The 25,427-nt window shown below is 43.1% G+C and overlaps 1 protein-coding gene across 2 annotated transcripts; it reads left to right on the top strand.

Moving 5' to 3' along the window:
* Window positions 1-380: 380 nt before the first annotated feature.
* On the top strand, window positions 381-24,558 carry BEND6 (BEN domain containing 6). Of its 2 annotated transcripts, XM_074153690.1 has the most exons (10): window positions 381-546; window positions 2,860-3,020; window positions 14,335-14,563; window positions 14,686-14,831; window positions 15,362-15,460; window positions 15,844-16,021; window positions 17,624-17,841; window positions 19,190-19,382; window positions 21,226-21,364; window positions 23,875-24,192. In XM_074153690.1, the coding sequence occupies exons 3-10, from the start codon at window positions 14,368-14,370 to the stop codon at window positions 24,137-24,139; spliced, it is 1,434 nt and encodes a 477-aa protein (XP_074009791.1). In that variant the 5' UTR covers window positions 381-546; window positions 2,860-3,020; window positions 14,335-14,367; the 3' UTR covers window positions 24,140-24,192. The 2 variants fall into 2 exon arrangements, with proteins under 2 accessions (XP_074009791.1, XP_074009792.1); XM_074153691.1 differs by lacking the exon at window positions 15,362-15,460 and having other exon boundaries at window positions 23,875-24,558.
* Window positions 24,559-25,427: the final 869 nt, after the last annotated feature.

Raw genomic sequence — 25,427 nt, 5'->3', positions numbered from 1 at the left:
CCTGCCCCTCTGCCGGCGCGGCTCTGCGGCGAGCGGCGGCGGCGTGGGGGGGCCGGGCAGCGCCGGGCAGCCTCTCCCCCCGCCAGCGGGGCGGGCATCGCCGCCGGCACCGCGCTGCTGGAGCCGGCGGCCGAGCGGGAGGAGGGGGGGGGGGCGGCGGCGGCGGCGGAGGAGGAGGAGGAGGAGGAGGAGCGGGACGGGATTCAGGCCGTGACTCAGCAACGGCGGCGGTGGGCGGCGGGGGCTTTCCCCCCCCCCCTTCTCTCCCCGCACACACACACTCACACCCCGCGATCGGCGGGGCTGGGCGCCCGCGAGCACCGGCGGGGCGGGGCCGGGAGGGGCGGGGCGCCGCATGGCCACCGGGAGGAGGAGGAGGAAGAGGAGGAAGAGGAAGAGGAGGAAGAAGAAGAAGAAGAAGAAGGTGCCGGTGTCGCCGCCGGTGGGGAGGGAGGGAGGAGCACGTCGCAGCCCGCCGCCGGGATTTGGCCGGGGCGGCCGGTGTCATCGCTGCTGCAGAGAGAGGCGGAAAATGGCTGCTGCGAGGTACCGGGGAGGGGGGACACACGACACGGGGGGATACGGGATAGGGACGGGACAGGGGGCACAGGGACCCCCGGGGGGGGGGGGGGGGACGACACACGGGGACCCCGGGGGGGACGACGGACATGGGGACCCCGACGACACACGGGGACCCCCGGGGGACACGGGGACCCTCGGAGGGGGTGGGGGACACGACACACGTGGACCCCCGCGGGGGACACGGGGACCCCCGGGTGGGGGGGGACGGACACGGTGATCCCCGGGAGGGGACGGACTACGACGACGACACACGGGGACCCCCGGAGGGGAGAGGGGATCCCCAGCGGACCCCCCGGGGGCACCGACGGCGGGCGGTTTGGTGGCGGGGGGGGGAATGTCAACGAGAGCGATGCGTCCTACCAAAGCATCATCCCTGTATATACATAAATGTATAGAGGGAGTATGCATCCAGCGGTGCCGAGGGTTATACGCACACACCCCCCTCGCACCGCAGTAAACCGCCGACGTGCCGCAGCAGATGTCACCTCCCCCGAGATGTCCCCCGCCCGGCCATGGGTGGCATCATGTGTGGCATCCAAATGAAATCCTGCATCCTGCCGGGCGTTGACATGGATTTATCCCTGTGGCTGTTAATGAAAATAGGGAGCACCGTCAACGTAAGGGGTTACAGCGCTGCTGTACAGCGGCGCTGTAACCCCTTACGTTGACGGTGCTCCCTACTTTCCAAGACTTCCAGAGGGTCCTTGGAAATGCGCTTCTAAACTCCCTCCTACAGGCCAAACGCTCCCCCCCCCAAAAAAAAAAAACCCAACCAAAAAAACCCCCACGTGCTGAAAATACATCCATATTCTTCAATGCCGCGCTCGCCGGCGTTACCGGGGCGGGGGGAAAGTTAGTATGGATTTCAGGGCAAAATTTGTAGTCGGGATAATCCCGAAGCGTTACCGCTTGGCGGTGAGTGCCGTAGAACTGGATGGAGGAGCACATAAGCAAATTTAAATTAAGCTGCAACACACACAAGCTGGAAGGACAGAGAGGGAAACATATACCTGTGGAAGCTTAAATAAGAACAGGGGAAGAAGACCCCCGGTGTACTGGAAATTAGAATACTGACGTTAATTTATCGCTGAGCAACCCTTTGTTTATTATAATTATTTTATAGTTATTTATCACGTGGTAACGCTTTACCCTTAATGTTAGGGAAATCTATTTTGTGCTGAAAGATCCTCTCAATACTGGGTTGGGGGGGGGGACACGACACAGCTAAGTAAAGAAAGAAAAAAAAAATAATTAAATGTTCGCTTTTAGGTCTAGGAATAGGATCGTTTCATCCTATTTTCCAACCAGCCCAAATAGTCTCTCCTGTTACTCCATAAAATGGAAAGATGCTGTGTCGCAGCCCTGGGTTTAAAGCTTTCCCTCAGGAAACGCTGGAAGGGTTGCGTTGCCTCACGTGGCGCAGCGTTGAAACCTCTCCCAACACCGCAGCGTCCGCTGCAGTAAAATGCTTTTAGTGCAATTTACCTGGAGATTATTCAAAGGCTCCCTGTTGCCCCGCTGGAGCATGAAGCCAGTTGGTGTCACCCTCCCGGCGACGCGCTGCCCTGCCGCAGCGCTTCCCCCTACCCCCCCCCCGCAGCGTATTGCGGGCGCAGGGAACTTCTCGACACCTTTCGCCCCGCGCTGATTTATGGCTTCGGGATGGGATGCAGGAGGAGATGTAGCCCGGCGGTGGCCGCGCGGTAGGCTGCAGAGAACCGAGGGAGAACAGTTATTTTTGTGTTGTTCCCGGGTAACAGTGAATAGAAAACGTTTGACAGACAAACCTCTTAACTCTTGCTCGTTAGTTTAAGGTTTATAACTTTTCCCTTCTAAGGCATAGAGCCATTGGTGTCTTGAGAGTAATATATTTCATGACAACTGCTTTTTATATATATATATATTTTTTTTTTTTTTCCAAATGCAAAGGAGAGTAGAGTTTAGCACAAGAAATGCTGACAGGCATGATTTTTCAGAGAGCTGCTGCTCCAGGCTTCCGAGTCAACTGTCTCGCCTGTATTCCGAGCTGCTGCGGGGGGCTCTCTTTGTAGTCATTACCGCTCTGCCTTCGTTAAACGCTGCGGGGTTTGGTACTGTGGTTAAAATATTACTTCCGTGGTAAATGACGTTTTAAGTTGCTGCAGTTATTTCACATTAAAAATAAACAAACTATACGTGGGCAGATTTTTATTACCATTCAGGAAAAAAAAATAATAAAGGGAAAATAAAAGAAGTTTTAGTAGAAGCGTAGCATTTTTAATCTAAGCTTCTTTACAGAATGTTTTTCAGGGAACTTCTCATAAATCTTAAGGATGATAAAGAGAGAAGAGAAAATGAATGAAGAGAGAAGGTTAAAACAAAGGCTCTCAGCTGAGATTTGACCTCAGAAGGAGAATCCCGGAGGTGAAGCTATTTCAGAGAAGAGGAAGTAAAAGAAGGTAACAAAGTCTTGAGACTAATGGTGGGAAGAGCGTGTGGAGCGGCAGGGCAGGGCAGGAAAGAGATCTAAGTTGTTGAGAGGCTGAAACAAGTCTGAAAGGGTTTTATAAGCTATGAAGGCAGCCTTCGACCCTGAAATAAATAAGGGGAACTGCTGCCGTTTCAGAGTACGCGTGATGTGGCCGCGCTTTTGGGGAGATGGGAGAAGATGGGAGGTAACATCCTGCAGATGCTTGTTTTGGGGAAGACAGGGGCATAGCTGAAGTTTTCGGCAGGAGGCTTGGAAGCAGCGTTGTACTTCAGCAATGCTTGAGGGAGGAGGCGGTGGTAAGCACTGGGACAGAGGGATGAAAAAGGAAAGTTCTGCTTCAGAGACTCCACAGAAAAGAGGCGACTGCCAAATATTTGCAGGGGAAAGAGACAGGAGAGGACGGGAGGATGTTTCTCTGGCTGCAGTCACTCTCGGATGCAGTCGTTTTACCTATTTTCCCAGGTTGTGGGAGGGAGGGGGACAGCACGGAAATGATGTCAAACTTGTGCAGTTTAATGGAAGAGTTGAGCAGGGAATGTGCTGTGGCAGCAGCAGCTCTCCTGCAGGGAGGGAGACAAGGCAGCGCTGACCTAAAATATTCTTCCATCCGGTCTCTCACGATAACCTGTTCTGACTTAGCAGTCCTGCCCAGCAAGGCTGAAGGCAGAGATACTTTCCTCTCTCGCCCTTGCCCTGTACGCAGAATTGCAGTACAATCTATCGACGACTCGATAATTTCTGTGAGGTTCAGCAACGCTTTTTAAAAGAAACTAAAAATTCTAGCGGCGTACCACGAGTTAGGCTGAAAGGAGGGAGGAGAGAGAAAAAAAAAAAAAAAAGATTGTCAAAAGAAAATACAATGATGGTATTTTTGAGTGGAGAAAGCGTGTCTGCAGAGATTTGCTGCCTTCTCCCAGTGTGAGCTGTGGGATTGAAGGGCACTCCACGAGTCTGCGAAGGCACCTCTCTGCTCCTACGGATTCAGGCCTTGAGGACCTCCTTCTGCAATTATAAGACTCCTGTATCAGTGAGTCAAGAGAAACAGGTCATGTGCTAGATCTGGTGATGTCCACGTAAGAATAGGAGATGATGCATGATAGGATTTCAGAAGAGTTGCTGAGTAAGTGAAAGGGTAAGATCGTTTCCTTTCACTGGTATGTATATATGCTTTAAGGACTGTGTTTCTACTAATTAATTACAATTAAGTAAAATGTTCTGCTTAAAGGACTACTTAACTGGTTAGAAGGGTTCTCTAATCATCCAATACTTCTTAACAAAATATTTGGGTTTTTTCTAATCAAACAGGAACCGAAGTAAATACAGTAAAAACCAAAGAAGCAAGCAAAGTAAATACAGAAAATATCACAGTATCTGAGTATTATCAACTATATTCAATGAAATAATTGACTTCCCCCCTCAATATTCTACTTCACGTGTTACGTGCTTCCTAGCAGTGTAAGCGTGATGTATGAGAAGATGTTATGGGAGTTTCTGGTAGATGATTAAACCTTATAAAATACATCTTTCAGCTGAAAGAGTAAAAATTTCCAGCTTGATATAGGCACCACATTTCAAAAAAATCTGTTATGTGAAATGATATGTTCTAAATTCATCAGGGTTATTGCGAATCTTTTTCCTGCAAAACTTGTTGTTTGCTCCATACGGTGCTTTGTATGTTTGGAAGGCACAATAGCATTAGTTAATTCTCACAATATTCTTGAAATTAGGTAAATATGTATTATTATTATTATTGTTTAAGATCCTTTGAAAAGAGAAGCTAAATTGTAAAGGATGATTGATTTACTCAAGACCAAACTGTGTTATTCCAGCGCTGCAGACTAAACCCCTCCACGACCGGAACATTTTGCCGTCTGCAGGTGTCTTGGGTGACCACGTAAAACCAGATCCCTGCCTGCTTTATTTAGATATATAGGAGTTATTGTCCTTATTTTGCACGTTCGTTAACTCGCACAACTTGCGTGTTTTGATTCCCTCTGCTTCATTGGACTGAATGTAAATTGAATGGAGTATGAGCCGTGCAGTTGTGCGCTCACAGCTTCCAGTGCTGCTGGAAAAATGCTGGCAGGAATTCTGTAGGCATAAATTGACTTTGCAGGCAGAGAGGCTGATCTTGAGCCTAGATGGAAATACGCTGCTAAAGCTCCTACAGCGGGATTTTGGTTTCTTTTTTTTTTATTATAGCATTTGTGTGCCCCTTTGTCCTTGGTTAAAATTTGCTCGGTATTCATTTTTGGTAGTGTTTAATGTAGCAGTTGTCAATCTGAATGTGGCCCTGCACCCCAGGGGGAATTGCACTTCATTAGTATTTTATGTATATAATTGGAGGTTGTTTAAGGATTGTTTCAGAATGATATACAACACTGGTCGTTCAGCTCTTATATTAATTTATAAAGTTAGGTTGAACTACATATGCTAAAAAGACATTTAATTTTACAGGAGGGGAAAAAATAGCTTTAATAAGGTTTGAGGTTCTTCTCCTTTCTGTCAGTTCTCCAAAGTGCACACAGAACTGCTCTTCGTTGCAGTCATATTCCCTGATGAAGAGAACAACGCCTATGTCTCTTGTTCTAGCTCATGACCTTTAATAGTAACGCAGATTTTTTTTCTTTTTTTAACTGGAGATCCTCGAGTTCATTCCCTCCTACCAATACGCTGCAAAAACAGAGCAACTGAAGAAGAGCTTTGGAGTAAAAGAGCAGGCACTTTGAGTATTAACCGGGCATGACTTCTAATCTATCATCACTCACCTATGACAGCCAATAAAGACATACGAGTCGAGATAGTTAAGACGCCGCCAGCTCAAGCCTGGAATTCCCTAGCTGCGATTTCACTTCTCTGCTCTTAGAGTTGAAGGCAGAATGTCACCCTTAGTAATGCTTTGGGGCCACACAGCTTATGGACAGATAGAAGATAGCTTATGCCACCTTATAAAAAGACTAAGATGCATCCTCTTATGAACTCTCACATCAGGTTATCCGTGGGTTTGTTTGAACAAGTCCAATTTGAAAGTACATTAGTTGCACATGGAAAGTATGTCTGATATTTTTTCAGCCTTTCAGGGGGATATTGTCCCCTATTTGGCTCCTTGGGCTGGTACATAGAGCGACTGCACGGGTTTTTGCGCCTCGGCACAGATTTGCACGCGGTCAGACTTTCCCTAGTGATGTTGCATCCCATAAACATCTTTAGACAAAGTTAAGTGAATACATCACTGGCCTTTAACCTTTATAATTTGGGAGCTGTTGAGAATTGTCGTGTTGAATTACCCAAGGCAGGTCAGAACGAGTACGGTCAAACGTTGGACTCTACAGAGCCATGCTGACTTGTTCCTCCTCCCAGGCTACTTGCTGCTTCTAAGAGTTTGGATGTATTAACCTGCATGGACAGACCTTTCACGTGACTGATCAAATTCCTGTAGCTTAGGTATCTTGGCCAGTTCAATAAATAAACTGATTTTTGTTGGTCTGTATATTAATACATTTTGTTGAGCGTGGCATTTGCGAACAAGCAAATCAAAGTGGGTATTAGTTTTCCATCTGTCAGCTGTGATATAGCTACTTAATAAAGATACTGATCTGTGATGTAGAATTAAGATAACTTCCTGTGTCCTGTTATTTGGCATCTTGTTATCTTTACGGGGATCTTTAATTGAGTGTGGTATTAAAATACAGATAGATAAATAAATGTATGTGGTTTATAGGCGTGAGGTATCTAAGCTCCTATTTAAACTCGGTTCAATCATTAACACCCAGAGAACAATTCGCTTCCTTAAATTTATGTGTTTGGTGCTATTTGAGGTGCCTGGAGTTAGTAACCAACCCTATGTGAGATACCGTGCCCGTCAGAACAGGCAGTTGGAGGCCGCGCGTGATAATTTATGGTATCTAAGATTGCACCGTGCATTTATTTTCAGGCAACTGAATTGAGCCCTAGAGCGTTTGAAATAAACCGAATTGCTCTCCAGGGAGCTTTAATTGTGTTCAACAGGGGCTTGACTCCTGACTGTCGGAGTTGTTCAAGGCTGAGACGTCTCCAAAGGGACGGCAGTGGTGGTAAAAGACCTGTGGGAGATTTGCGCTTCTGGAGTAGCAGCTGAAAGCCAAGCAGAATGCCAGAAGACACTGGCTCAGAAGACACTTCCTACATTTAGGAAGCCAAATCGATCCCTAGATCTTCAGTGAGTGCAGTGATAACACTGATACCCAGTGCACAAGTGACACATAAGCATCTTGCTTTCGAACTGAATCCTGTCCTGAAAGTCTAGTAATGATGCCAGGTTGCTATCTTCAAATTTACTAAAATGAACACCATGTCTTACTGTTAGTTGAATAAATTATTAGTTAGAACAAAAGTTTAGTACTTCCAGACATACTAAATATACCTGCTTAAAAAAATTCATTATTCGTCCTTTCCTATCACTCAGTATTACAAATAAAATGAATGGTTTGATGCAAAAATCGGAGTTTCTCCAATAAACCTTATGCAAGCTTTTGATTTAAGCCACAGCCCTACAAAGGGCTTTGGCATATTTAGGTATTAATATACCTATTTTTTATAATAAAATTATAGAACTTCTCACAGCATGGAGGGCGCTGCTGTGAAAAATAATAATGGCTTCATTAATTCCTCGGGCCACTCAAATGGGTTTTAGCATGTGGGACGAGGTATGGGCCAAATTCTGCGTGGAATCCCGTGGGTTGTAAATGCTGCTGAGGCTTTGAAGCCAACAAGACGATCTGCGTAAATAAGGCCAGAAGATGTTGCTTGACCGTGAATAGCATCCCTCCTTAGAAAAATATCATCTCAGATTATTTCCTATGTAGTCACACGAGGATAGCGATCTGCAGCCAGGAAGTGAGCTGTTATGTACCAGTAGTAAAAATCGTGTGGTTTTGTCCTTCCTGTGGAAGACAAGCGTGATCAGTTCTGTGCATTTATAGTCTTGAAAGTTGCAGTAATGTTCTGATAGATGCTCCCCCAGATTTCCAGCTGAATTTGGAACACGGCGATACTGATGATTCTGGAAAATCTGTACTCTCTGTTTCTTAGCTGAGAGCAGCAGATTTGTGCTTCTAAGTCACGTTTTCCCATGAAGTGACTAAGATATCCCACTGCAAAACTTTTGAGCAGGAATAACACTTCTGTGTTCTTCCGACAGTACCTAATTCCCCTGAAATTATTAGTAAATCTTACACTGGTTTCAGGGGAATAAGATTAGAAACCACAACAGGGCATGTAACGTATTTAAATATGGTCATGTTTTCCATCATACCCTCGCTACGGAGAACTGGGAATTTTCAGACTTCAGTGCAGCTCAAGAGTTTTACCCCAACGTTGTATTTAATGTCCTGACAAGTTCACTGTAAAATGCCAGAGTCTTAGGTAACACAAACCAAATCGGTGGCGACCACTCAAATATGTTGAATTGGAAATAAATAGTTTTGAGTGAGGAAGATGAATTTCTAGCCCAGTAAAGGCTGTTGGGTTTTTTGGGGGGGGTTTGGTGTTGTTGTTTTTTTCCTAAGGAAAACTGGGATTGTCAAAGGCTGAACTTGGAGCATAGATAATATGAAAAATGTTAGTACTTTTTATTATGGAACTGTGTTGCACGGTTGTGGTAGGGTTTCTTGTTCAGCTGAGGCGAGTGGCAAAGCCCTGTTTTAAGCCACAGTAGAATCAGGCCCCTTGGCCCCAGTGGACCTGCGATCTCACAGCCTCGTGCTGTAAATGTGTAATGCTTTACACTGCGTTTACTGAAAGGAAAGAGAAATAACGATCTGAGCGTGCCATCTGCCAGCTCTCCAGCTGAATGGAACAGACTATGTCAGTCAAAGGGTGTGATACGTCTTTAAATGACTTTTGCTGCCTTTTTTTTTTTTTTTTTTTTGGTTCTGGCTTTTTGGGTTCCTTAGTAACAATATTCTGTGTGCAAATTTGTAGCATCTGTGCAGAATGTAAGGTGTTAACGTGTTTGTAAAAATTAAGTCTAATTAATGTTTCCTCTGCAGAGCTCTAAAAATTAAATGGCTCCTTCCTTTTTTTTTTTCCTTTCTACAAATTACCTGCTTTTAGAAAAAGTAAAGTCAGATTTGTGTCTTAGAACAGTGATAAATCATAAATTTGCATTTCAGTACCCCTCAAATAGGTAGCGAGTGTTTTCAAATGAAGAATATAGCAGAATTAAGTAACTTGCAGAACATAAGTGGCTTTCAAAGGTCACGTAATTTTGTCTCTGTGATTGGTAGCTGCACACGGGGCAATGTCTATGAACGATTATTAACCTTCCAATTAAACCACGGAACAAAGCACCCGGTGTCAGAAATCTTACTTGATGACTTGCAGAACTGTGTTAGAAAGATTTAAAACAGGGAACCGAACACGCTTTAACAGACTTCATACTCCGTCCTTTTGGCTGCCCTGTAGCAGAAGGTCTACTGGAACCTATCCTACTCTTCAAAGTCTATTCAAAATTAGGAAGAGCTAATACTGGATGGGTTGGAGCAGGACAGCTTCTGTAAGGAGACATACCTACCCCTGCATGGTCACTGAACAGTCAGTGGAGAGAAACAGGCTCTCCCAGCCAGTAAGTCATCTGCTGTCTGTTAGATGGGTGTCTTAGGGTGAGATGAATCACCTCTCTCTCTGCGGTGACTGCGCCAAACGGGGCTAGACAACCTCTCGCTTTTAAGGCAGTAAAAGTTTGGTAAGATTAATCCCACTCCCCGAGATTTTTTTTTTTTTTTTTTCCTGATTATACAGTAAATTTTGCTTTTGATCTGTTTTGGCAAATTAAACATTTTACAGGCAGGCATCTGCAGCGATCCTGGCTCAGACAAGGTTCACATTGGCTCCAGTGGGAGAACAGGGCGAGAAAACGCTGCGGGACTTCTCTTCCAGCAAGTGAAGTATTTTACTCTTCCTTTTCTTCATTAAAGACATTTTGTTCTAGCTTTCCACTCCCTTTAATCACTGGCTGGAGATGATGCCAGCAGACAGTTAGGTATTATCCCCGGGGCCCGTGGATTGTCACAATAAATGCTGTTTGATTAATGTCTGTCGGGTGAGCTGAAGCCATAGCTCCCTAACAGGAAGATAGTAGCAGTCAACTCTTGCTCTCTGTTCCTTTTATTTGGCAACAAAGCCATAGTTTTGTTACTTTATGTACGAAGCAAGCAGTTGAGTTGATGCCCAGCAGAGCTGCAGCGGAAGAGCGGGGACCTGGCCAGCTGTTGCCTTGGTCCCTTCAAAAGCAGCAGGAGCGACAGGACTGAGCACAAGCCTCAGAAAGCTGCTGGGAAGCTTTTGGACTCGTACCAGGAGCTAAAGGAGTGGATCGCAGAATCACAGAATGATATGGGGTTGGAAGGGATCTTTGGAGATCATCTAGTCCAACCCCCTGTCAAAGCGGGTCCAGCCAGAGCAGCCTGGAGAGCAACGCATCCAGGTGGGTTTTGAATATCTCCAGAGAAGGGAGAATATCTCCACAACCTCAGCCCAATCCCTACTCCCATGACTATTTGTGAAATCCATTCCTTGTTTCTCTCGGCATCCTATGTAGCTTATATTTTAACTTGGCAGCTGTTGAGGCTCTTGGTGAAATCAGCTTAGCTGTTTACTAGTACACCCTCCCACCACAGGCAAGAATGTTGGCAGCTCAAAAGAGCTTCACAGATAACGTAGACAAATTGCTGAGCTCCGAGTCCTGCCGTGACCATGGTGAAAGTTGTTCCTAGCTTTGAGTGGCAGGATGGATGCCCAGTGTGATTGCATACACCAGCTGTTTTAAAGCTGGTGTATTGTTGTTTGGAGAAACGTGCCATCTCTCCCCATCTAAAAGTACCTGTCGCTAGTGAGGTCTCAGTCCTGAAACTTGTCTTCCTTTGGGTTCTGCTTTGTCTGTGTGTTTCTTCATTTGAATGATTCCTGTCTGTGGTTTGAGGGTCCACTCGCTGTGGATCGGTGGCGGAATGAGGTCTCCAGCAATTCACGCTAGGCGTAGGTAGATTTTCAGGCTGCTTCCTCTCCAGCATTTACATGGGATGGATGTTTCCCGGTCTTCCTAACTCTCTTTAAAGAAAATTAATGTGAATTCTTGCAAACGCAGCCTCCTTTCTCCAGCAGGGTAGTACTTAACAATCCTACTGCTATCACACTCAACACATTCTGCATAAAAGCATGATTTAATACTCTTTTTAGTGGCGATTTCTTACGCCGCTTGCCTCATTGTATCAGTAAACATGTTGACAAGCGCGCAGCTGTCTTGCAAATTAACAAGTTCACCCCTGTGTGAAAAGGCAGCTCTGTTGAGGCGCAGCACAGACGTGGGGAATAGCGGCGAGCTGGGCTTCTGCAAACGAACTGACGCTGCGTTGTAGAGCACTGCCGCCAGATTTTCTCAGATTTTGACATAATAACCCCGCATAATTCTCCTTTCCTAGCTCTGAGTTACCTTTTTGACAGCCTCTGCGTGAGGCACTGGATTTGCTTCCGACTGATTGAGGCCAAGTAAATCGCAAATCACGCTGTCGCGTCTGGGGATTCATGAGTTTTCAGCTTCACCTCTATGAACTGACAGGCTAGACCATGTGTTTGATGGAAAGAAGATCAAGGTTTGACAAAATCAGGTTTTCTGTTTATTGGTTTTATCTGATTTAATAATTTTAAAGTAGAAAATATCTTCTGTGAGTATAATGGAAACACTTAAATGAACCAGTTACATTTCCAGTAGAGTTTAATAATCTGTGTTACGTTTCACACTTTTGTGTAAGCCATATCAGCTTCATTAGAAAAATAAAGCACAAAGTGTGACTTGTTCCCTTCTCTCGGTATAGAACTTCAGTGTTTTAAAAAGCCCAGAAACGGTCTTTTGCTTTAAAAATATTGTTTTATGTAAGCAAAGGATTTAGCTGTGTATTTGGGTCTGGATTCTCCTCGTTGGTGTTATTCTTCCTGAAGCAGCCCAGCTCTATTCCAGTCCTCAGCCTGTCATTTCTTTTGTACGTCCAGTTTTCCGCTGCCAGAACGTGTCACACCTCAGCCGGTCAGCTGCTCCTGGGTTGGTTTTCTGTGGCTGCAGGTGTTCATCTCGCTGCCCGTGAGGTGGCTAACACAGCCCTGGAAGTCACACATCCCTCTTGATGGCATGCATAGCTAGTACTTTCCTTCCTTCTAGGGAAAGTTTTTATCACACCTATATCTTTTAGGCAGAGGCTGGAATGCAAACGATTGTTGGGGCAAATGTAGTAGTAATAGGTAATTACCAATATCCAGGAACAGGGGCTTTTTAAAGTATTCTTGTAACATTCCTGTGGCACAACATGGTGATGTGGACGGAGTGATTAACTTCACTAGTTAGAGTCAAGTAGTGAAATATGAAGTATTGAATAGCAGTGAATATATACTGGCTTAGTAGTGAATATATACTGGCTTCTCACGGCCTGGATGAGCATACGATCCGCTGGATCAAGCAATGGCTGACTGGAACGTCCCAAAGAGTGGTGCTCAATGGATTTAAATACAGCTGGTGGCCAGTCACAAGTGGTGTGCCTCAGGGCTCAGTGTTAGGACCATTTCTGTTTAATGTCTTTATTGATGATCTCGACAAGGACATAGGGTGTATCATCAGCAAGTTTGCAGATGACACCAAGCTAAGCAGGAGTGTTGATTCCCAGGAGGATAGGGAAGCTCTACAGAGAGACTTAGATAGATTGGATCATTGGGCCAACATCAATGGTATGAGTTTCAACAAGGGCAAGTGCCAGGTTCTGCACTTGGGCCACAATAACCCCGAGCAGCGCTACAGGCTTGGGGAAGTGTGGCTGGAAAGCTGCCTGGAAGAAAGAGACCTGGGGGTTCTAATTGACAAGCGGCTGAATATGAGCCGGCAGTGTGCCCAGGTGGCCAAGAAAGCCAACGGCATCCTGGCTTCTATTAGAAATAGCGTGACCAGCAGAAGGAGGGAGGTGATTGTGCCCCTGTACTCAGCACCGGTGAGGCCACACCTGGAGTATTGTGTCCAGTTTTGGGCACCTCAATACAAGAGAGATATCGAGGTGCTGGAGCGAGTGCAGAGGAGGGCAACGAAGCTGGTGAAGGGCCTGGAAAACAAATCATGTGAAGAGCAGTTGAAGGAGCTGGGACTGTTTAGTATGAGGAAGAGGAGGCTGAGGGGAGACCTCATCACTCTCTACAACTACTTGAAAGGACACTGTAGAGAGGCTGGTGCTGGTCTCTTCGCACAAGTAATTAATGACAGAACGAGAGGGAATGGCTTCAAGCTCCAGCAGGGTAGGTTTAGACTGAACATTAGGAAAGAATTTTTCACAGAAAGAGCGGTTGGGCATTGGAACAGGCTGCCCAGGGAGGTGGTTGAGTCACCATCCCTGGATGTGTTTAAGAGACGTTTAGATGTGGTGTTGGGGGATATGGTATAGGGGAGAACTTTGTAGTGTAGGGTAGGTGGTTGGACTCGATGATCCCAAGGGTCTCTTCCAACCTAGACAATTCTATGATTCTATGATTCTATATTTATTAAGGTGAAACAGTGATTTAACAAAATCAGTAGTAAGTGTGATAAAACCAGTAGTAAATGTGATGGTGTTTTACGAGATTCAATGTCAAGGCACGCTCTATTATTTACTGCACAGAGGACAGGGTCAGACAAGCTGTCAGGGAGACCCTCCCGTTGTGTCACGAGGTTCAGAAAGGACCCCCCTTGCTTTCTAAACTCCTTCTCAGAGAGGAGTCTAGGAGCAGCTGGATCCAATCCTAGTCCCAGACTTGGTCAACGGTTTATGTCTAAAGGATTATATATGCGCAATCAATCCTTTACATTACTTAGCTAAGATTTCAAAGCTTAGCATGCTATTAGTCACTTACCGAGAATCTGTTGCGGCAAGGAATCTCTCAGCCTTGAGGAGGAGAACCTTAAGCAAGTGTCCTCACAAAAGGGGAGATCCTGGCGTGTAGCCGCTGCCATGCAGGAGAGCTCCAAGGGCTCTTAGGCTGTCCACTATTTATAGAGTAAGATAATTGACCTATAGTCATATTCTCATGGGAACAAAATTTCTAGGTCCCCACTCCAGACAGTATTTTGACTATGTTGCCAGCCATCCCCCAAAGTCCAGGTGCAAGTTATCACAACTGATGTTTTGATGGCCATGGTGGCCAAGGCCCGAGCAGGAGCCAGGGGTAGGGGGAAACAACAGGGAGAGCACACCGCCACACATGGTAACAGCTATTATTCCTATGACGTCCTGCAGGCGGTGTCTGTGTGACAAGAAAACCACGTAACAATGAAAAAATTCGCACTGTTTGATTTTGTAAACGATAATTCACTGCAAATTGGAGAGACGTCGTGGATACAGGACCTTCCCAGTGATGACGATGAACTAGAAAGACTTCTGAAACCAAACGAGCACGTGTTAGTAAATTGGCCTGTAGGCGAAAGAAAGACAGAAAAGCACCTGGTGAAAGTTGTGTACATGAGTGGTGAGTGCAGTTCCAAATCATTTGTCTGATATGAAATTTTAACTTAGTTGTAAGGTATCGCTACCTGATTTTCTGTGCTTTGGCCTTTTTTGTTTTGTTTTGTTTTTTTTCCATTACTTCAGATGACCCCCAGGAGCTGGTGGAAACGATGCAAAAGATATTACGAGCAGATGAAATTACAAAAATACAAGTCCTTGGAAAAGGCAAGAGGAAGAGGATAGAAATGATATTCTCAGAAAGTGAGGACAGTGACCTGGATAAGGAACAGGTGAGTTTCTGTCTTTATCTGTGCCTGATATTGGTAGGCCCATAATGGAATGAAATAGACTGCAACTATTGATTCTTCACAATGTAACGCACAAAATATAGTGCATTACAATATATACAATATATAGTAAAGGCAGGAATATAGGCAGTCTTCACATGGTACCTCAGCACAATAACCTGTCAGAGTAGGCCAATAGATTTTGCCCTTTGCTATTTAAAGAGAAGAGTGTTGTCTGAGACTTGGATGCTTTGTAGCTTCATTACTTTTTCTTCCGTAAGACAGAAATCTGACCACCGCATAAGAAAGGGAAAGGACCAGGTTTTCTGAGCTTTGCGTTGCGCTGAGATCTGCAGTGACAAACCGGAGGGAAAGAAAACATAAATCTTAACAAAAAGTTACAAACCTGTTTTCCAAAAATACTAAACAAAAATGTCAAGTGCACAGTGAATAAAAGTTTATGATATACTATGAGATACTGGAATGAAAGGCTCCGTAGGAATGCAAAGGCACCATTATACTTTTGTTTACAGGGGAAGATGTTGAAGCATATAAAAAGAAAGAAATCATTGCAGGCTTCTGCTCCTGCCAACATCCTGAGTCAACTCAAAACATCTTTAATTAACAATCAGGTAAACATCTCATCTTCAGCAATTTTAATGTATTGAGCGAAAGCAAACTGAAATGTACTTGTTTAGGGGAGCGTAAGGCTTTTGTTTTGGTGAAGTTAACAGTTCTCAAAGACACCACCTTAGCAAATTGGTAAGTGGAGAACAGAGAGAGAAGTACCTAACAGATATGTGTTACACTGACATTTCATTTTTATTTTTAATAGGAATGGTACTAGCTATGTCCAGTAGCAGCTATTACTAGAATGCACTGAATCTGTTTATGCATTCTGTGTACAAAGAGAGTATTCTGATTTAGCCACGTTATTTGAATGTTAGTTTTAATGAATTAATTTTATGCTGTTGTTGCTCTGGATAGCATGATTTTATTTTATTTTTTTTTTCAGAGAGAACCCTATTCAGGGAGCAACTTTCTGTACAGCGAAAGTAGCAGTGATGATGAAGAGCCTTTATTTCAACTATCCAAGGTAGAACTCTGTGCCAAAATAAAAAGCCTCAAGAGGAAGCTGACAGACACCATGAGAGAAAACTGCCGCCTAAGGCAGTCCCTGGTGATGCTTCAAGGTAAAGTCAGGGGAATTATTGTGATGAAGAGGAAAGCCTGAAGGTCATGAAAAGCTTGATTTATAAGAGGCCATTTGGATGGGAATTATTGATGATCAAGCACCTGACACGATCAAGGCCTACCATTAGCATCAAAGTCTTTGATACATGGCAACATTTAATTCCAGAAGCACTCAGAAAAAAACTGTCTTACACAGAGGCCATGCAATCATAGAGTCAGAAATGGAAAAATCTGACTAAATCCTGTCAGTTGTTCCCCGGAGAACCTTTCTGTAGGCTATGTATAGCCATCAGCTAAGCTCAAACACTCCACTGACCAGTCCAACTAGCCTTATTTATTAGCAGTCTTTCTTGATCTACGGAAATTTTATTTATTCTGGAATGATTTAATTTCTAATTACTTTGGTTATTCCTTATTGTTGATAACCTGAGTTAGTTCCAGGTGCAACAAATTTAGTCCTTTACATTTTGTTCTTTTATAAATGAATCCTTCACCACTCAGTGATCATCTCTGAAGCCCCTCTTGCTTGTCCCTGTCCCTTACTCTGGGGCAGACAAGACCGAATCCAAATTTTTAAAATTAGTGAGTGAATAAGGTTTGAAGAGGACTTGCTTCTTCGCTTGCCAGGTACATCATACCATCTCTAGACACCCTAGTATCTTTTCTCTTTTTTTTTATTGTCACATGAAGTGTTCAAGGCCAGGCTGGATGGGGCTTTGAGCAACCTGCTCTGGTGGGAGGTGTCCCTGCCCATGGCAGGGGGGTTGGAACTCGATGATCTTTAAGGTCCCTTCCAACCCAAACCATTCTATGATGTTGCACATGCTTAGCAGTTTCATTGCCCACCTGATTCCACTTCATACGTTATCCATCATGATTTGCATCATTCATCTCCACCTTTTTGAATACTATTTTTAAACATTTTGTTAGCATCCGACAACTTTTCTTATGCATTTAGGTGCATTTGCCTTGTATCTTAAGCACTTGTATTAGTCTTTTACAGTATTTTCTATGATTTAGTGATTCTATATCATGCTGATTCTTTATCCCTTGCATCCTTTTTGCTCTGAATTGATTCTTCTTAACGGACTCAATAGAAGTTTGTATTTGAAAATAAATATTAGTTGGAGGAAAGGTTATTTAAAATATATTATCTATAGATTTAAAAAGAGGGAAAAAAAAGATGTCTATGCAGTTTATGTAATGTCTTTGAAGCAAAAAATAAAAAAAATTAGGTATCACATTACTTAGCCCATATTCAGTAGCTTTACAGACTTGTAGAGATTTTCAGATAGCAAAAATAAAAAAGATAAATAGCCTGCTTAGTGCCGTCATGGCGTAAACTGATGGTTCCTCTTAGCCTTGCAGAGAACCGATCTATCCTGTTCTAGAAACAGAGGCCAGATCTTCATGGATGGGGAAAACAGAATGGCAAAAAAACTTTTGAGAGAATAGGAAAAAAGATGTTAAAGCATCTTTGCTGACTAGTTTGACTCTCTTGCATTATGACAGGAATCTTACTGCAAAAATATACATCCTTATGTAATCAGAGTCTGAAAGCTTCAATACTATTTCATCCCTCACTTTCCATTTGATTTCAGTGTTGCCACAGGCAGTCACCCATTTTGAGGAACTGGTAGGGATGGCTGAAGCACTGCTGAAAGGGGGAGTGACATCATCTACGTCCAGCCTGCACTCACATGCTGTTTGGAAAGCATCTAACCACCCGTTAGCAGATTCATATGCAGCTATGCATAGTAACTCCAGCTCGCCAATAACTTTGAATGTGGAAGATGAGGAGCAACAGACCGAAAAACAGGTCGGTTAAAAGGCAATTTCAGGTATAAAAATGAAAACTTTATACAGTACAAACTTTGTTATGGTATAACAAATACAAAAAAAAAAAGCATCAGTAAAAATCATTTTATCATCATTCAGTTGGTGACACGATTAATGAGCTCCTTTTGTGCAGAAAGCTCTTTCCACGAGAAACACTAGGCTTACTTCAGTGTGCTGGTACACTCAAAGCCACTTCGACTTCTGTGGCTTTGCGCATCTGTGACTAAGGGCAGAATGTGGGTGCCTGAAGAAAATCCTGAGATCCAGGGGTCACTTCCAGCCTAATGGTTTGGATGCCAAAGGGGAATGGTAGTGTTTCAGAGAGAATCTAAGAAAAATACCAGCAGTCTGTTTAAAGTGTTAATAAGTAAATGGAGAATGGTATTTTTCCGCTCTTCTTTCAGACACTGGCCAGCAGTTAAGTAGAAACACCTATATAAATATAGATACTGAGTAAAGGTGTTCCCCTATTCTCTGTAATTATAAGAGAGCATAATTGAGAAATCTGAGGCACAGAGGCTGTACATGAAAAATACAAAGATGCAACCAAAAGAATAATTCTAGCTTCTGCATTCACAATTTACATAAACATCCTTATGCACTGAGTCGTGCCAGTCAGTGGCAATCATTCTTGTATGTTCTTATGGAGTCCTAAAACCCAAAGAAGTCTCTTAAGAATTACCAAGATATGGTGCGTTTACTGAATATTGCAATACACAAAATTTCACCTAACATCTCCAAAGAAATAAAAAGACCTGATTTTCTCAGCAACCTAGCCTTACTTAACAGAGGTAGCTCAAAATTGCCCATCAGTAGAGTTCAAATACTTAGGCTGTACGACTGCTGTGCGTAGAAGTCACTCTCAAAGCCCAGGACCAGATGTCACAGTTCTTAGGGCATGTCTGCTCGGAGGCAGGAATATTAGCTTGGGCATAGTGCCATGCTCCCCAGGCTGTACGGAATCCATGCCAGAACTGGATCACAGCCAGCCTGCATGGAGTGCAAGCAGAAGGCTTTAGATATGTCTGAACATGTCCTGTCTCCGCTGGTGAGTAATCAGGATGGCCTGGTGAAGCATTTGCTAGGATGAATGGGGTCTTTACTCTGCCCCACACTTGCTTCTGAAAAAAAATCAAGCTGCGTGTACAATTGCGTGTATGGTTGCGTGGTATGCAAGTTGAGCGTTGATCTCAGGCATACAGTGTGCAGAGATTACTTTTGAAATTGTGGTTTAAAAAAAAGAAAATTAAAAATATTTCAGAGGTAATGCTATGTAATATTCCTAGAGAACTGTAATAATTATGCCTATGACCAATTTTGTTTTCCAGTTCAAGATCGAAAAGTGGCAGATTGCACTGTGTAACAAGAGCAAACCTCAAAAGTTTATAAATGACTTGATGCAAGCACTTTATACACATGAATACATGGCTACACACAGCCTGACAGGTGCAAAATCCTCCTCTTCAAAGGACAAAGCAGCGAAACCAGCTATGAATCAGAATGAAGTTCAGGAAATCATAGGTGATGACTTGGTAACGTTACTCAGTGGGGCACTGACTTGACGGGGGCTTTCTCTGAGGGAGGGGCTGTAACGCTTAACAGCTGGTCGACTCAGGTGATGCGCTGTTTCATAGTTCCTTCTTCAGCTACACACTTGTTAAACCCATCTGTTACAAATACTGTCGGTGACACGCTAAGTAGTAGTATTTCTATTGTGTAAGTTTTGTGGGTTTTACTTAAGTAGCTACTCAGCACAGTAATATTACAAACATTTTTAGCCTTTGAAATGCTAATCTACATCAGTCAAACTTGGAACATGACAAGAACAGATAAGGGAAGGCAAAGAGAAGACACACTTGGATCAAATTTAAAATAATGTCTGCTATAATCTGAAGCTAGTGAATGTTATGAATTCTGACATTTTAAATAGCGCTGGAGGCCCAATGAGACAATAAGTATAGAAGACAAGAGTAGTGATCAGAGAAGCAAACAAAATTTGGTTTATGCTGAGGTTTAAGGCAAAAGACGTTTGGCACACGGGAAAGAGGATCATTTCAGATGGAAGTAGCAGCTTTAAAGAAAATAGTGTTCTGTGAGCACATGAAGCCTGTTTTTTATTGGATTCATACCTATAGCTTAATACTTGACCAACATAGTCTAAATTCCTGTACAAGAATCCCTCGCCCGCTGCCGTTCCCTAGAACTTCCCCAGTTCTCTCAGTTCCTTTCCCAGCTTAGGTCCAGTTCCTGTACCTTAGTGCAGTTTTGTTGAAGTTGGCCAGCAGTTTCAGGAGTCATCAGTTGCAGAAACCTCTTTTCCTTAAGAGCCTAGCTAGAGAAAAAGGCCCACAGTCAAGAGAGACAAAAGGAAAGAGTGTGTAAGATGGCAAAAATATATTTAGAGGCAGTAAGATGAGACAATATCAGAATGATGTATGAGGAAAATTAAAAAGATCTCATGGGATGAGAAGAACAGTTGGACTCGAAAGTCTTAATGATTTTTTCCAACCTGGACGATTCTATGATTTTGTGAGCTACTAGTGACTTTTCTAAAGGTAGATTCTGGGGAAGGGTCTAGGCAAAACTGAAAAGGGAAGCAGAGAAGATAATCAGGACACTGAATACAGCATGCTGCAGAGAATTCAGTGACAAAGGGCAGCCTATAGAGAAGTCAAAGAAGTTTAAGGGAAATGAGAACACTCCTGAATTCAAATAGAAAAGTGTCAAATTATACAAGAGAAGAACAAAAATAAGACAGAAGCCTGGGAGTTCTAGGTCGGTAGAAAATGAGTAAGTAGATCAGATTATTTGAAGATGGAAACTGTAAGACTTCAAAATGAAATGAAACGGGAAAAAAAATCAAAGGAAAGGAAGATGATAGAGAAGAGGAGAGCAGGAGTTGCATTCCTGATGTTGATGTTTGCGTTTTTGCATTCAAAAAAAGTTATCCAGGCAAAACAGAAGGGAAATTTTTAGGGAAGGAGATATCACTGGCAAATGAAAATTGATGAACAAAACCTTTAAGATTCAGAGGCATGAGGACTGATGAGGATAGGAATGGGAGTCACTGATCAAGAACAGAACAAAGGGAGAGAAGATGAGCAAACACAAATCACTCACTACAGGAGGCCCTGGAGTTCCCTTTGAGTTTGCCAAAAGCAGGAACAGCCGTTTGGAAGGCATAGAGAAAAGCAAGGGCTGGCACATGCAAAATCTATGTAGCGGCATGTGAAGACAGTGAAGTAACTAGAGCTGAAGTGAAGTAGCTGAAAATGTCAAAGATGCATGAAATGCATTTTGTATCATAGATCTGTTGTTTCCCTGATTTGGAGGCCTCATTATATATCATGTCTTTATGTTGCAGGAATCACAAAACAGTTGTTTCCAAACACAGATGATGCTTTAATTAGGCGAATGATGGGACAAAAACTGAACAATTGCACCAAGAAGCCAATTTTAAGCAAAGATCTTAACTCAGGTGCTTTTCAGAAGCATAGCTTTTGGTAAGTCTTAAAAAAAAAAAAAAAGTCTGCAATGTGTAATTCCATATATTACCCTGTGGTAACAAAATCTAAAAGCAATCTTAAAATTACACTGAAGATTTGTGTTCATATATTCATTGCCAAGTAGGTAAATATTTTTGTAACCTTGTACAAAATCATGTAACACAGAAGCAATCCAGCTTAACGTTACAGCACAAAAAAAAGTTGTTCATTTCAGACAAAGCAGCACAAGGCTATTAAATTACAGGAAGAGCATACAGAAGTAAACACATGGAATTACTTTGATTGATATGTCTATTTTAGATTTGGCATTATTTACTTTTCTTATTATTCTCTGTAGGCTCTCCAGAGACCAGTCAATTCCATTTTCACGTCACCTGTTGTGCCTCAATTAACCCACAAATAAAGATAAGGAAAAATCACACCTCTTTTGTAACTACTGACAAAAGTACTGTAGGAGAATTATCATTCTTTTGCTTCCAGAAGAGTGAAAATTATTGAGGCAGAGAAATTATTAAATAACATCTTGCTTATTATAGACCTTCTTACCTCGTGAACAAGACTAGTCTAAATGTGCTGACCACATCCCTATCGTCAGTGAAGTCAGCTATTTGCATAGTACTGTTTCCATATATACCAAATGGAAATATATACCATATATTTCCATTCTGTACATATCACAGAATAATTGAGGTTGGGAGGGACCTCTGGAGATTGGCTAGTCCAACCCTCGCTGCTCATAGCAGGGTCATCTAGACCAGGTTGCTCAGAGCCACGTACAGTTTGGTTGAGAACCTCCAAAGATGGAGACTCCACAAGCTCCCTGGGCAACCTGTGCCAGTGCTCAGTCACCCTCACAGTGAAAAAGTGTTTCCTGATGTTCAGAGGGAAGCTCCTGTGTTTCAGTTTGTGCCCATTGCCTCTGATCCTGCCACTGTGCACCACTGAGAAGAGGCTCCACCTTCTTTACACCCTCCCATCAGATGTTAATACACGTAGAGAAGATCCCCTTCAGTCTTACTGAGGCTAAACAGTCCCAGCTCTCTCAGCCCCTCCTCAGAAACAGGATAAGAGATTAAAATCAGTGAGACGGGGAGAACAGATTTGTCCTTACTTAGACTTTCCATACTGAAGTAGTATTTTACTTCTTCCTAGTTCAGTTATCTTGTGCATGTTTTAAAATCCATATTTGCAACTGCATGACACTTCATAACAAAAAATAATTAAAAAACCAAACAAAAACCACCCCAAGATATTTGACTATGTTATGACACAATTGTTCGAAAAGTAGCTTTGCTACTATCATTCCTTTCTAAGCCACCTGGAAGTACTCCATGGACCACCAGTAGTCTATGAATTACTACTTGATAACTACTCAGAAAATATCTGTTGGAAGAATCCACATACACAGGTTTTCCCATCTGGAAACAATAAACAAATGCCCTAGCCTGGCTAAAATAACAGTTTACTATGTTAATGCTTTTCTCCTAGGGATGAGAAGGCTTCATAAAGCAAAGGTCCTCTGTAACGTACAGTGTGCATTAATTCACTATAGTATTTTTCCTTGACACAGGAGGTAAAAATAACAGCACAGAAACACAGATTCTGTCTTCTTTGAAAGTATTAAATCTTAAATATTTTACATTTTAAGTCTTTATCAGATCCATAAATTTTGTTAATTCCCGAGTCTGCTGATGTACAGTCATAGTATTCCTGAAGCCTTGACGGGAGGATCTTGAGCTAGAACTATAACAACTCTGGGTTGTTTTTTAATACTGCCTATAGACCTTTCAATTTAAACTTGATATCTTAAAAATGTCTTTACATCTGTTATTGATAAGTGCTTATGTAAAATCCAGTCCAACATCCATTGAAACCAATGCAGATATTGCCTGCATAGCCTCTCTTGAATGGATAATTATTAGAATGCATTTATAATGGGTTCATTTTACATCTGTTCAGTATTTCCTCACTGTAAAAGCATTTAAGCGCCTTGTAAGTAATCAAGATAACGGTGGTGATTCCTTTAACTCAGATGACACAAGTTTTCTTTGTAAGAAAATTAGGAGAGTTTAGAAGTGCTCACGGTCTCACAGTTCACCTTCCAGCAATGAAGTACAGAGAGGGGTCAAGAGAAAATCCTGTTGTGTGGTACCACACACAACAACTTTGCTAACAACTTACACACACGTTACTTACTTTTAAAACTGGTGATACTGCAGTTCTGATCTCCTCCCTTGCTGCTCCTCCTTCCTTGCCCACCTGCTCCGCCTTTCCCCAGAACATGATTACAATTCAGGAGAAGCAACTTGGAGTCAAATCCAACCAGAGAGACAAGTCACCATCTCAGATCCACATGGCTGAGGTGAAACAAGGAAAAGGGGAGCATGTCAATGCAGAAAACTAGTTCAATAGCTAAGAAACAAACTCTGATGCTCGGAAACTAACCACAGTAGTAATTGCACATTTAATGTTAGTATCTCAATCTTGGTTATAAATTGTCTCAACAGTGGCTCAACAGCTGCTCCTCAGGGCATCATCTCTTCTGCTGTTCCTCTCAGCACACAAGACCAGCAGGATGATGATTCACCAGCTGCTAATGCACAAATTCAGCAAAGTGACAGCTGTCTGACTCCACCTCCCACCACACAAGGTCAGCAGGAGTGCTTCAAACCCAATTCTTCTAAGGTGGAGTCTCACCTCACCAGAAGGTCACCAGCACCCTCTCCCAACCAGGGTTGCGGACAGGATCTCAGGAATTCAGACAAAGAATAACAGAAGGTATTTCATACCAGTTCAAATTCTCAACCGAGATTAAAGAATAGTATAAAATAAATTAAAAAAAAAAAAAAATCTAAATGGGCCTAGTAACAGTGGACAGAGATACTGCAAGCAGAATAGAAGCCTGACAACCATTTTCTCAAGCAAATGATAATCCCACCGCCTATAAAAATGTGAAGGGATATTAATATCTTTGGCTTTAAGATATTATTAAATATATGCATGTTATGCGGTAATTAAAAGTATAAACTTATTCAGAAGAATATAAGAAGAGTTCCCCTTAGTTAGAAAAAAGCATTATTTAAAGTAATACCAAATGAATGCATAAGAGGAACCTTAATCCCCTTGCTTTCACCTTGACAGCTGATGGAAAACCGCTTTACTGACCAGAGAAAGCTATTGCATATTAATACAAAAAAGAGATAGAGGCATGAAAAGAGAATAGAAAAATTTCCTAGTGAAATAAGGACTATGGCCAGCACAGGATTAGAAAGCACAGGGCACCATGAGAAGAGAAGAGAAGAGAGGAAGAAACAAAATAGATATTTAAGGATGCTGTTGACTTGGAAAGAAGAAAACATTCTTAGGGCAGTGAAGCTGCAGCTCTTGAGATGTCTGCAGGAAAGAAGCAGCTCATTTTTAACTTCTGAAGGTTGGAAAGGCAATGAAAGAAACGTTCCCTCATAGCTCAGGGAAGAGTCCTCCAGGATAGCCTGTGTCGTTGTAGAGGCCATGGCTTCTCTTGCAGGCCTTCTGCTGCCAGTCCTCTGCTGGTTTGGCAGCTCTCCCTCTCTCTTCTTCCCTGAACATCAGGTCCGTAGGATAAGGGTGCGAGATCCCTCCAGTTGGGAAATGGAGGACAATCTCTTGGAAGCGACTAGTAAAGGGCCGAGTTGCCAGCATCTACTCCCTGTGTTTCGATTTTGGTGTGCTACCTTTTGCCCAGAGTGTGGACAGGTAGAGCATTCCTCATGGGACTGGGACCAGAAAAATCCCAGTGACTAGGGCAGTTCCTCTTGGGATCTAACACCACTTGTTCCAGGGAGCAGCCGGCAGTTGTACACCCTGTAATTGCCTGAGGAGGAGGGAAAGTACATTTTTTTCCTCGCTGACTGATTCCAGGTTTACAGTGTGCTGGTAGCATGGGAAGGAGAGAACACTTGGATTATAGCTTTTGTGCTTGAGTGTTCTTCTTCCAGAACAGAGAGTTCTGATAGTTAAATCTATTTCAGATGTGGCAAACAAGCAACTAAGGAATCAAGATGAAGGGGGAAAAAAAAGA

This window comes from Numenius arquata, chromosome 9 (assembly GCF_964106895.1).
Source record: "Numenius arquata chromosome 9, bNumArq3.hap1.1, whole genome shotgun sequence".
NCBI lineage: Eukaryota > Metazoa > Chordata > Aves > Charadriiformes > Scolopacidae > Numenius > Numenius arquata.
This window is presented reverse-complemented; position numbering and strand designations above follow the sequence as displayed.

Excerpts from the sequence above, each read along its gene's own strand:
- BEND6 (XM_074153690.1), top strand. The coding sequence starts at position 14,368 with ATGAAAAAATTCGCACTGTTTGATTTTGTAAACGATAATTCACTGCAA. Across the intron at positions 17,842-19,189 it reads AGCAACAGACCGAAAAACAG|TTCAAGATCGAAAAGTGGCA; the intron begins GTCGGTTAAAAG and ends TTTGTTTTCCAG. Across the intron at positions 19,383-21,225 it reads TGAAGTTCAGGAAATCATAG|GAATCACAAAACAGTTGTTT; the intron begins GTGATGACTTGG and ends TTTATGTTGCAG.